This window comes from Symphalangus syndactylus, chromosome 12, assembly GCF_028878055.3.
Source record: "Symphalangus syndactylus isolate Jambi chromosome 12, NHGRI_mSymSyn1-v2.1_pri, whole genome shotgun sequence".
NCBI lineage: Eukaryota > Metazoa > Chordata > Mammalia > Primates > Hylobatidae > Symphalangus > Symphalangus syndactylus.
Window position 1 is genome coordinate 87,248,719 of NC_072441.2, and position 12,176 is coordinate 87,260,894.

At 38.3% G+C, this 12,176-nt stretch overlaps 1 protein-coding gene across 6 annotated transcripts in view; it reads left to right on the forward strand.

Annotated features, from left to right (window-relative positions):
• Nucleotides 1-12,176, forward strand: part of IFI16 (interferon gamma inducible protein 16) — a 40,816-nt gene that overhangs the window by 16,152 nt on the left and 12,488 nt on the right. For all 6 annotated transcript variants that reach the window (XR_010117603.1, XM_063626944.1, XM_063626943.1 and 3 more), the window contains one exon: nucleotides 6,194-6,361. Coding sequence is in view for 5 of the 6 variants with exons in the window: in XM_063626944.1 (XP_063483014.1) it covers nucleotides 6,194-6,361 (168 nt within the window). In the remaining variant the exon portion in view is untranslated. The remainder of the gene's footprint in view (nucleotides 1-6,193; nucleotides 6,362-12,176) is intronic.

Here is a 12,176-nt window from a genome sequence, read left to right on the forward strand (position 1 = left end):
TTTTGAGACGAAGTCTCGCTCTTGTCCCCCAGGCTGGAGTGCAATGGCGTGATCTCGGCTCACTGCAACCTCCGTCTCCTGGGTTCAAGCGATTCTCCTGCCTCAGCCTCTCGAGTAGCTGGGATTACAGGCGCTTGCCACCACGCCTGGCTAATTTTTGTATCTTTAGTAGAGGTGGGGTTTCACCATGTTGGCTGGGCTGGTCTCAAACTCCTGACCTCAAGTAAGCCACCGCGCCCGGCCAATATAGTCATTTTCACAATATTGATTCTACCCATCCCCGAGCATAGGATGTGTTTCCATTTGTTTGCGTCATCTACAGTTTCTTTCAGCAGTGTTTTTAGTTTTCCTTGAGAGGTCTTTCACCTCCTTGGTTAGGTATATTCCTAAGTGTTTTATTTTATTTATTTTATTATTTGCAGCTATTGTGAAAGTGGTTGAGCCCTTGATTTCATTCTTAGCTTGGTTGCTGGTGGTGTATAGCAGAGCTACTGATTTTCATGCTTTAATTTTGTATCCTGAAACTTTGCTTGAAACTTTGCTGAATTCATTTACCAATCCTAGGAGCTTTTTGAATGAGTCTTCGGGGTTTTCTAGGTATACAATCATATCATCAGCAAACAGCGACAGTTTGACTTCCTCTTTACCGATTTGGATTTCCTTTGCTTCTTTTGTCTGATTGATCTGGCTAGGACTTCAGTACTATGTTGAATAGAAGTGGTGAGAGTAGGCATCCTTGTCTTGTTCCAGTGCTTAGGGGGAATGCTTTCAATTTTTCCCTGTCCAGTATAATGTTGGCTGTGGGTTTGTCATAGATGGCTTTTATTACCTTAAGGTATATCACTTCTATGCCAATATTGCTGAGGGTTTTAATCATAAAGTGATGCTGGATTTTGTCCAATGCTTTTTTTTTCGCATCTACTTAGATGATCCGGTGATTTTTGTTTTTAATTTTATTTGTGTGGTATATCACGTTTATTGACTTCTGTGTGTTAAACCATCCCTGCGTCCCTGGTATGAAACCAACTTGATCATGGTGCATTATCTTGACATGCTGTTGGATTCTGTTAGCTAGTATTTTGTTGAAGATTTTTGCATCTATGTTCATCAGGGATATTGGTCTGTAGTTTTTTTGTTGTTGTTGTTATGTCCTTTCCTGGTTTTGGTATTAGGGTGATACTGGCTTCATAGAATGATTTAGGGAGGATTCTCTCTTTCTCTATCTTGTGAAATAATGTCAATAGGATTGGTACCAACACTTCTTTGAATGTCTGATAGAATTTAGCTGTGATTCCATCTGGTCCTGGGCTTTTCTTTATTGGAAATTATTTTTATTACCATTTCAATATCACTGCTTATTATCACTGTGTTCAGAGTTTCTATATCTTCCTGGTTTTAACCCAGGAGGGTTGTATATTTTCAGGTTTTCTACTTTATACACATAAAGATGTTCATAGTTGCATTGAATGATCTTTTGTATTTGTGTGATATCAGTTGTAACATTTATCATTTTGTTTTTAATTGAACTTATTTTGACCTTCTGTCTTCTTTTCTTTGTTAATTTCACTAACGGCCTATCAATTTTATTTATTTTTTCAAAGAACCAGCTTTATGTTTCATTTATCTTTTGTGTTGTTCTTTGTCTGTCACAATTTCATTTAGTTTTGCTTTGATCTTTGTTATTTCTTTTCTTCTGCCGCATTCCTGTTTGGTTTGTTCTTGTTTCTCTGGTTCCTTGAGGTGTGAACCTAGATTATCTATTTGTACTCTTTGAGACATTTTGATGTAGGCATTTAATGCTATGAACTTTCTTCTTAGCATCACCTTTGTTGTATCTCAGAGGTTTTATAGGTTGTGTCTCTATTATCATTCATTTCAAAGAATTTTTTAGTTTCCATTTCGATTTCATTATTGACTCAATGATCATACGGGAGCAGATTATTTAATTTCATGTATTTGCATGGTTTCAAGGTTCCTTACGGTTGAGTTCCAATTTTATTCCACTGTAGTCTGAGACAGTACTTGATATAATTTCAATTTTTTTTTAATTTTTGAGACTTGTTTTGTGGCCTATCATATGGCCTATCTTGGAGAATGTTCCATGTGGTGATGAAAAGAATGTATATTCTGCAGTTGTTGGGTAGAATGTTCTGTAAATATCTGTTAAGTCCATTTGTTGTAGGGTATAGTTTAATTCCAAAAATTTTTGTTTGTTGACTTTCTGTCTTGATGACCTGTCTAGTGCTTTCAGTGGAGTATTGAAGTCAACCAGTATTACTGTGTTGCCGTCTGTCTTCTTTCTTAGGTTCAGTAGTAATTGTTTTATAAATTTGGGAGCTCCAGTGTTAGGATTGTGACATTTTCCTATTGGACTAGTTCTTTTAGCATTATATAATGTCCCTTTTTGTCTTTTTAACTGCTGTTGCTTTAAAGTTTGTTTTGTCTGACGTTAGAATAGCTACTCCTGCTCCCTTTTGGTGTCCATTTGCATAGAATATCTTTTTCTACCCCTTTACCTTATGTTTATATGAAACCTTATGTTTATGTGAGGCCTTATGTGTTAGGTGAGTCTCTTAAAGACGGTAGACACTTGGTTGGTGAATTCTTATTCATTTTGCTGTTCTGTATGTTTTAAGTGGAGCAGTTTGGCCATTTACATTCAATGTTAGTATTGAGATGTGAGGTACTATTTTATTCATCATGGCATTTGCTGCCTAAATACCTTACTTTTTTATTACTGTGTTATTGTTTTGTAAGTCCTATGAGATTTATGCTTTAAATGTTTTATGTTCTATTTTGGTGTATTTCAAGGATTCATTTCAAGATTTAGAGCTCTTTTTAGCAGTTCTCATAACGCTGGCTTGGTAGTGGCTAATTCTCTCAGCATTTGTTTGTCTGAAAGAGATCTTTCATTTATGAAGCTTAGTTTCACTGGATACACATTCTTGGCTGATAATTGTTTTGTTTAAGGAGGCTAAAGATAGTACTCCAAACCTTTCTAGCTTGTAGGATTTCTGTTGAGAAATCTGCTTTCAACCTGATAGGTTCCTTTATAAATTACCTGATACTTTGCTTCACAGCTCTTAAGATGCTTTTCTTTGTCTTGACTTTAGATAGCCTGGTGACTGTGCCTAGGCAATGATCTTTTTGCTGTGTATTTCCCGGGTGTTCTTTGAGCTTCTTGTATTTGGATGTCTAGATCTCCAGGAAAGCCAGGAAAGTTTTCCTCAATTAATCCCTCAAATATGTTTTTGAAACCTTTAGATTTCTCTTCTTCCTCGGGAACACCAGTTATTCTTAGGTTTGGTTGTTTAACATAATCCCAAACTTCTTGGAGGCTTTGTTCATATTTTTTTTTTTTTTTTTTTTAAGACGCACTTTAGCTCTTGTTGCCCAGGCTGGAGTGCAATGGGGCGATCTCGGAACACTGCAACCTCCACTTCCCAGGTTCAAGCAATTCTCCTGGCTTAGCCTCCCAAGTAGCTGGGATTACAGGTGCCTGCCACCACGCCCAGCTAATTTTTTGTATTTTTAGTAGAGACAGGGTTTCACTATGTTGGCCAGGCTGGTCTCAAACTCCTGACCTCAGGTGATCCACCTGCCTCAGCCTCCCCGAGTGCTGGGATTACAGGCGTTAGCCACCATGCCCGGCAGCTTTGTTCATTTTTAATTCATTTTTCTTCATCTTTGTCAGATTGAGTTAATTCACAAGGCTTGTCTTCAAGCTCTGAAGTTCTTTCTTCTTTACTTGTTTGATTCTAAGACTTTCCAGTGTGTTTTGCATTTCTCCAAGTGTGTCCTTCGTTTCCAGAAGTTGTGATTTTTTTTATGCTCTCTATTTTTTTGGAGATTTTTCCATCCATATCCTGTAACATTTTTAAAATTTCTTTAAGTTGGTATTCACCTTTCTCTGGTGCCTCCTTGGGTAGTTTAATAATCCACCTTCTGAATTCTTTTCTGGAAATTCAGAGATTTCTTCTTGGGTTGAATCCATTGCTGGTAAGGTAGTGTGATATTTTGGGGGTGTTAAATCACCTTGTTTTGACATATTACCAGAATTGTTTTTCTTCTTCCTTCTCATTTGGGTATACTATGTCAGAGGAAACATCTGGGACTCAAGGGCTGCTGTTAGGATTTTTTTGTCCCACAGGGTGTTCCCTTGATGTGGTGCTCTCCTCATTCTCCAAAGAATGGGGCTTCCTGAGAGCTGAACTACAGTGATTGTCACCACCCAGCAGAGCTACTGTGCTCCAGGCTCCAGGCTGGTACTGGGTAGTGTCTGCAAAGAGTCCTGTGATGTGGTTCGTCTTCAGGTCTCTCATCCATGGATATCAGTACCTGCTCCAGTGGAGGTGGCAGGGCAGTGAAGTGTCCGTGAGGGTCCTTGGTTTTAATTTTGTTTACTGGGATAATTTTGTGTTGATTGTCCTCCAGCCAGGAGGTAGAGCTTTTAAGAGAGCATCAGCTGTAATAGTATAGGGAGGATACAAGCTTGCCCTAGGGTCACTTGAAATAAGATTTGAGTTTCTCAGGTGGTGGGTGGGAGCCACAGAGCTCCCAAGAGATTATGTCCTTTGTCTTCTGGCTACCAGGGCAGGTAGAGAAAGACCATCAGGTGGGGGCAGGGTTAGGTGTGTCTGAGCTCAGATTCCCTTTGGACAGGGAAAGCTGATGCTGCTGTGGGGGATGGGGTGTGATTCTCAGGCCAATGGAGGTATATTCCCAAGGGAATTATGGCTGCCTCTGCTGTGTCATGCAGGTTGCCAGGCAAGTTGGGGAAAGCTGGCAGTTACAGGCCTCATCCAGTTCCCACACAGCCTGAAAGGCCAGTCTCACTCCCACCATGCGACCACCAACAGCACTGAGTTTATTTCCAGGCAGCAAGTGAGCAGAGCTGAGAACTTGCTACCACCCTCCCTGCTGAGAAAGCAAGCAGGGCTTTCAGAGTTCAAGCCTCCCTGCTTGCTGTGGCTTCTGTGCTGGTGTCTGCACTCCCAGATCACCCCTTCCCCTGGGTTCTGTCCAGGAAATTTTGTGTTCAGTCGAAACTTCAGCTGGAAGTTTTCTTCTCCCTGTGGTCTTTCCCCAATTCCACTGGCAGCCCCCCTGAAGGACCTTTGTGAGACAAAGTCAGAAATGACTTCCCTGGGGACTGAGAGAGCCCACAGGGCTCTTCCCGCTGCTTCCTCTACCCCTGTATCTCGCTCAGCTCTCTAAATTCACCTCAGCTCCAGGTAAGGTCAAATCCTTCACTTGTGATCCAGACCTTCAGGTTCCCCAGTAAGGATGTATGTTCAGGGGTGGATGATCCCCTTTCACATTTTCACACTTTCACACTTTGCGCACTCACAGTTTTTCAGCTGTCCCCTGGAGCCTGCAGCAGCAATCCGCTTTTTTTCAAACGTGCCATTTTGAATATTCTACTCACATTTAAATAGGAAAGCCTATTAAGATATATTAGGAGAATGACATTCCCCATAGGCTTCTAAAGGATATAAAACTCGTGGTAAATAATAAAATATTTGAAGAAATTAGGAGGGTGGGGAACCAGTATAATGCAGTGGCCAAAAGCAAGAGCTATGGAGTAGGATAGACTTGGTCTACATCTGGCCCATTAGTTTCCTGATATTGGGAAAAATAGCTTAAATATATCTCATAAGATTGGTTTAAAAACTAAATGAGATAATGGAAAAACATTTCTTATTCCATTGCCTTGCACATTATGGGAAATCAATGTGCAATAGGTCCTACTGCTCTTAGCAAGATAAAGACAAACATTGGAAAGATTTCTAGGGAAAGAAAATGTCACATGCAAATGTTAAAGTGTGAAACAGCATAGTGAATTCTGTATAACATTGGTATATGTAGAAAGGTATGGGAAAATGATGCAAGACAGGTAGAAAGCAGCCCTCCAACAAGCTGGCTTTTGTCATAAAGACAGAAATGGAATCTCCAGTGTAAAAACATCAGTAAGTACATACTGAAAGATTTTAGAAAGAAGAGTACTTGATCATTTCACATTTTAGCAAAAAAATATTCTGACAATTGCCTGGAGGGATACAGTAGAGAGAGACCATGTTTGGAAGTAATGAGACCTATTAGAATCTAATAAGGGATGGTATTCTCACAAATGAAAAGATGTTGTGCTTCCTCTAATATTGAAAACCATTAAACAGAAAATGAATACTTTCAGATAAAGAAAAAAACAAACCCGAGAAACAATGACCCCAAGAGCATGAAGCAACCCCAGGAAGAGAGTCAGCTTCCAAATCCTTCAGACACCAGCACAACCTCCTCTGAGAGCCATCTTTGGACGCCTCAGATGCCACCAACAACTCCATCCAGCAGTTTCTTCACCAAGGTACAATTTCCTGGGTCCCGTGCCTCATGTCTCCCCACCATAATTTACAGGGATCATTAGACTGTTGAAAGAGTTACTGCTGTAATCTCTGTGTATGTACAATCTTGGTATGAAATTATGCCACTCAATCATTTATTGAATTCATACAGTGAGATAGCACCACATCATAATCTTTACTATCTAAAAGGCATTCATTTATATAATGATTTCTAACTTTAAGAGGATTACTATCTTGTATTGCTCCATTTGTAGAGAGGGTAAGAGAGAGTGGCCAGACAAGCAGAGATGAAGACAAGAATGCATTCAGATCTTACATTCCAGTTTCTTTTACCCCTTTCCCCTTTGCTTATTAGTAATATTTCTGATTTTATTTTCATAGTTCCAAGTTCCTGCCCCCATTACATATTTTGACACATGCTATTTTTTGATGGGTATCTGTTTCTCTTATATCATCACTGGTGAGAATATCCTCAAATTTTACATGCCAACTTAAATTTTTTCCTCTGGCAAGTTCTCGCTGATACAAGATACTGGAACTGATGAGTCCTCCCATTCTTTGCTTTCACAGGGTCTCCTGTCAATGAGATTAAATTACTAATATCATAGAAGTGAACAGAGAGACTTACTTTATAATGTGTTCCCCGTACTTCCTTGATCTGAGATTTTCCTTAACAGGGTCAGCATAGCTCAGGTTATATCTGTGGACAAGAACAAACCTACAAATTCAGGGTAAAACATGGAACAACAATGACAATAATTATATTTCTACTTTTTGAGCACTTAACTAGATGTTGGTTCTTATGTGTTGTTCCTGATGTACATTATTTAATTCTTTCTTCATAACCATTAGGAGGATGCTAATTCTGCTCCAATTCACAGAGAATAAAATAGAGGTACACAAAGGTTAAAAATGTCCCTCAAGCTTTCAAAGAAAGTCAGAGTCATGATTCATTTTCAGTCTTATTTAAACCTAAAATGTGAAAAATTAATGATTATATATGGCTTTATATTAGGAGTTTATATATGCCATGTCAGTAATTTATTTATTAGTTGCATAACAGTTACATAGCCCACGCTTTGCAAACCTTCTGATAACAAATGTGGTGGCCAGTGGTGATCAGAAAACCACTCTCCAGAAGTAGAATCCTTTCATTCGCCTCTCTAACAGAGTGCATTTTCTGTATTAAATATCTGAATGACAGAAGTGATAGAACTATGGAAATTAAACTAATATTAATAACAAAAAAAGTTAAAAAATAGTGAAAATGAAGTTATATTTCCTTGTATGGCTTTCCTTGGTAAAGAGTATTTTAAAAAAATCACTTACTTGGTAATGCCAAGGTAAGTTCTTGAATATTTCTAAATACATTTGAGAACCTTGAAGGATTCTAGCTGGCTGATGTAGACTACAAAACAGCAGAATTCTGCATCTGGAATTGTGGATTTTAAAGAATCTTTCTAGCAAAGTGATGATCAAAACATCTAAAGCAACATAAGGCTGGGTTTCCTGGAGCCTGAAGAGCTCCAGGAAAGAGAAAGAGTAATTTAATCAAATAAAATTTATGTGATTAAATTTCTGACTATTAATTAAGTGAGAAATCATTCATTGAGACCCTACTAGTCTCTGTGTCTTTTGATATTTACAAGGTATGCATTCATGAAGTGCTTCCTGACTCCAGAGGATTACTGTCTTTTGTTGATCCAGGTGTGGAGAGAGATTGTGGGGAAGTAGCCAGATGGAGGAAGATGAATACAAGAATATGTTCATTATCTTTATCCAATTACCTTTCTTCCTTTCACTTCGTTCATGATCACATTCCAGGTTTTATTTTAAACTATCCATGGTCTTTTCCAAATCAGAAGCTTTGACATATAGATTGCTTCCTTTGCTGGGATCACTTTCTCCAGTCTCTTCTCTAACCCAACTCTCCACAGGACCTGGCCTAAATCCCTTCCTAGGGCAAGTCCTCACTGGCATCCACGTTTCAGATTCGATGAGATCCTCCCGTAGTTGGTTCTCTCTGGTCCTCCCTTTGTGAGCTTTCCTAGCTCCCTTTACTTTTCCTAATAGCATTTAAACAACTGAAGTGTGGGAGTAATTTTCTCCTTTTCTATACCATAAGCTCAGGTGGTAGGTAGCATCTACCCCAGAGGAACAGAATACAAGAGGGGAAAAAGTCAGTTCATGCTATGTGCATCAATTCTCATTCCAGATTACCTTTGCTCAGCAGTGATATGACCCTTGTAGTCACCTGCACTGAGAGTTCAGAAGCCTGTACCTGTGGTGAAGGGGCAGGAAACGTGGAGGAAAAGCAAAAGGATTAAATCATTATTTTTTACAGTTGTTTCTTACCCAAGCCCCAAGCTGTATTCTGACCCAGCTACAGATGCCTCCAGCCACCATGTACACATCCTGGAAGAGAAGCTTCCTATATTTAAGGATTCTCTATTTTGATTTATTTTTTGGTTTGTTTTCATTGTTGTAATTTTTAGTTAGCTTCAAAAAGCTCTATTTCCCTCCATAGTTTATGCAGGTGTTATTTGAAGAACAGAACCTGTGCCTTTTTGCCATCTTGGCACAGGTGGCTATGGAAGGAGCCCTTGCTCAGTCATTGCAACCTAAGATCCATTTTCTTTGTGCCTTTTCAATAACTTAAGTGGCATCTCCAAACAACTATGCTTTTATCACTCATATTTCTTTGAAAGGATTATGTGAGAATTTCTAAGTCCCACCTGCTAAAATATGAATCACAACCCTTGCTACAGCTGTACAAATGATTGTGCTGTATGTGAACTTCCGTGGAGCACAGGAATCCCAGGAGGATTGTATGCCTTCATGGCCTCATGCCCCTAAACACACCATGCAGCCATTTATTCTTGGGTGTCCACCATTGTCTGTAAATACAGTGACTGTCTACTTTCCTGGTGACTCCCCAGATGAGCATAGTCTTGTTCCACTGATCATAGGGTTTCCCAAAGATTTTCTCTATGGTATTCGTTCTATATTCATTGAGATTTGAAACAAGCAGCCTATTCTTATCATTGATTTTTTTTTCTGTTCTGTACCCCTAAAGCAAGAAACACAAATTGACATGAATCAGACGCAGGGATGGGAGGGGAGATAATTACTCTGAGAAAAAAAATTACATAGTGATTTAAAATATTATTCAACCAAAGATTATATTTTTCTCATCTAAATTCTACTCTTGTTATGGGACTGTTTTACTTAAATGAATTTAAGAAGATAATACTCCAAGGTGTTCTTGTCAATAAGTGGCAGAAATGCATAGAGAAGTTTCTTTAATAAAAAGCTTCCCGTACCAACTCGATCTAGGGTTTCTGTCAACCAGGTAAACAGAATATGAGACAGTAATTAATCAGAGCACACATACAAATCCCTGCAGAGACAGTGTAATAACAGTAACATAAATCGTATTTCTACTTTTTAAGCCCTTACTAGGTGCTGGTTTTAAAACCTGTATTCTTTAGGTATATTATTGCATTCTTTCCTCATAACAGTCATGATTGATGCTATTCTCAGCCTCATTTTACATAAGAGACAACCAAGATAAATACAGTTTTAAAATATTCCTCAAAATTCACAAAGACAGTGAGTGTGCTAAATGTAAATTATGTGCACTTTATGTACTTTTTCTTATTCATTCTTCCTTACATCACCCAGATGATGTTATTGTTAGTCACATTTCACATTTCTAAACACCAGGGATCTTAGAGGTTAAAACTTTACTCAAGCTAATAATGATTTTTAGTGTTAGAGCCAAGATTCAAATCCAGCCTTAATGAACTCTAAAGCTTGAGCATTTAATGGTCACATATTACTTCCAAAGTCAGAATATAGATGTTGAACTGTCTCATATGTTTACATATATTTAAAATTAGACATTGTTTTTGTTTGGGTTTGTTTTCATAATCTACTTTCAGCAAGGCTCCTAATGAAAAATTAGGTGCTGTAAGTCTCTGTATCATCCTATGTTTTACATTGCCATGTTAAGACCCCTGGGTTCATCTGCACCCAATAATCAGATGCTGTATCTTCAGTGTAAGTCAAAAAAAAAACTAGATGACAATTTTCCAGGCTAGTGTCTCATCTAGGTGCCAGCTGCACTGTGACCACACTGTTTTCTAATCACTCGTCCATGGGTACCAGTTGAAGACAGGCCTCCCACATACAGAGTTCTCAATTTTTCATGTTGTTTTGTTGTTGTTATTGTCTGTTTGACTGGTAAATTCCAAAATTTATATTCCCCTGTATACTTTCTAAGAGTTTTATATGTCGTATAGAGCTACCTATCATGCCTGTTTGCCATCTTGCTTCAGGTGGATAGACAGAGGCTGTGCCTAGTAAAGTCATTTTCAGCTCTGATCTTCTCTGCTATTTCAAGGACAAAATTGGACATCTCAGGACAGTCAGTTCTCTGATGCATAATGACTTGAAAGAAAGTTAGTGACAGTTTCAAAGTTCCCAATTGCCTAAATATGTGATACAGCAATTTCTGCAGCCATAGGAATAATTATGCTATGCCTAAAGACCCTAGGACAGGGATTCTAGAAAGAGGCACATGTCTCCATAGCCGCCGATGCTTAATAACACAATGCATTACTTCTGCTTTGGTGACCAGCCCAAAGGTTGTCTCACCACTCACTCCAAGATTCACCAGCTGAGCAGGAAAGCCTTGTCCTTTCTCATCATGGTTTCTCCCAAAGATTTTGTGTATGATTCGGGTTCATTGTGCTTTTGGATTCAAAACCTGAAGAAGACAGAAGCATGACCTTTAGTCACGACTCCTCTAAAGCATAGATCACATAGTGGCCTGAATCATGATCGGGTATGGTAGCGGTGAGTAATTACTATGAGAAAAACAATCAGCTACTATAAAAAAAAACAGCTACTATATTAAAATATTACTCAACCAAATCTATGATTTTAGGCATCCAAATTCTGCTGAAACAATGAGAATATTTGTTTCAACTTATTTTGAAAAGAAAATTACTCAAGACAGTTTTATCAATGATATTAGGCTGCCACATTATAGAAGGGAATAAAGGGGCTTTTTTGGTAATCTTCCTATACCTCCTCAATCAGGAGCTCTCTACAACTGGGTCAACATAAAGCATTAAATATCTTTAAATAGGGTAGACATTAAAAAAAAAACCTGCACAGAACATAAAATAACAATGAAAATATTTTTCTGCTTACTGAGCATTTATTGGATGCTGGTCTGTAAAAATTGTGTTCATCACAAAAATATGTCATATATTCGTCATTGTATCTCTATAAAGATACAATTTTTATCTCATTTCACATATGAGAATCAGGAGTTACAAAGAGGTTAAAAATACCATTCAGGATAATAAAAATAATTAGTGTTAGAGTAAGGATTCATATCGAGCTTTAGTCAACTAAAAATCTTTGGTAACTATGCAAATATGCTTCTTCCAATATGGGACAGTATATATTAAAATTTCTGCAATATATCCATAAATATTCATATACATAGTGTTGAATTTTGCATTTGTTTTCATAATCCAGATGCTATAAGCCAGAATAAGGTGCATAAGGGGCCTATAGGCTTGGGTGTTTGAAGCCATAATCAACAAGCAGGTTTTACAGCCCCTTTTTCAATCTATTTAAGGACCAGATAAATACATTTTATAGATGGATCTCTATATATTAGAGATGGGTCTCACTCTGCCGCCCAGGTTGGAGTGCAGTGGTGCAGTCACAGCTCACTGCAGCCTCAAACACCTGAGATCAAGGGATCCTCCTGCCTCAGTCTCTCAAGTAGCTGGGACT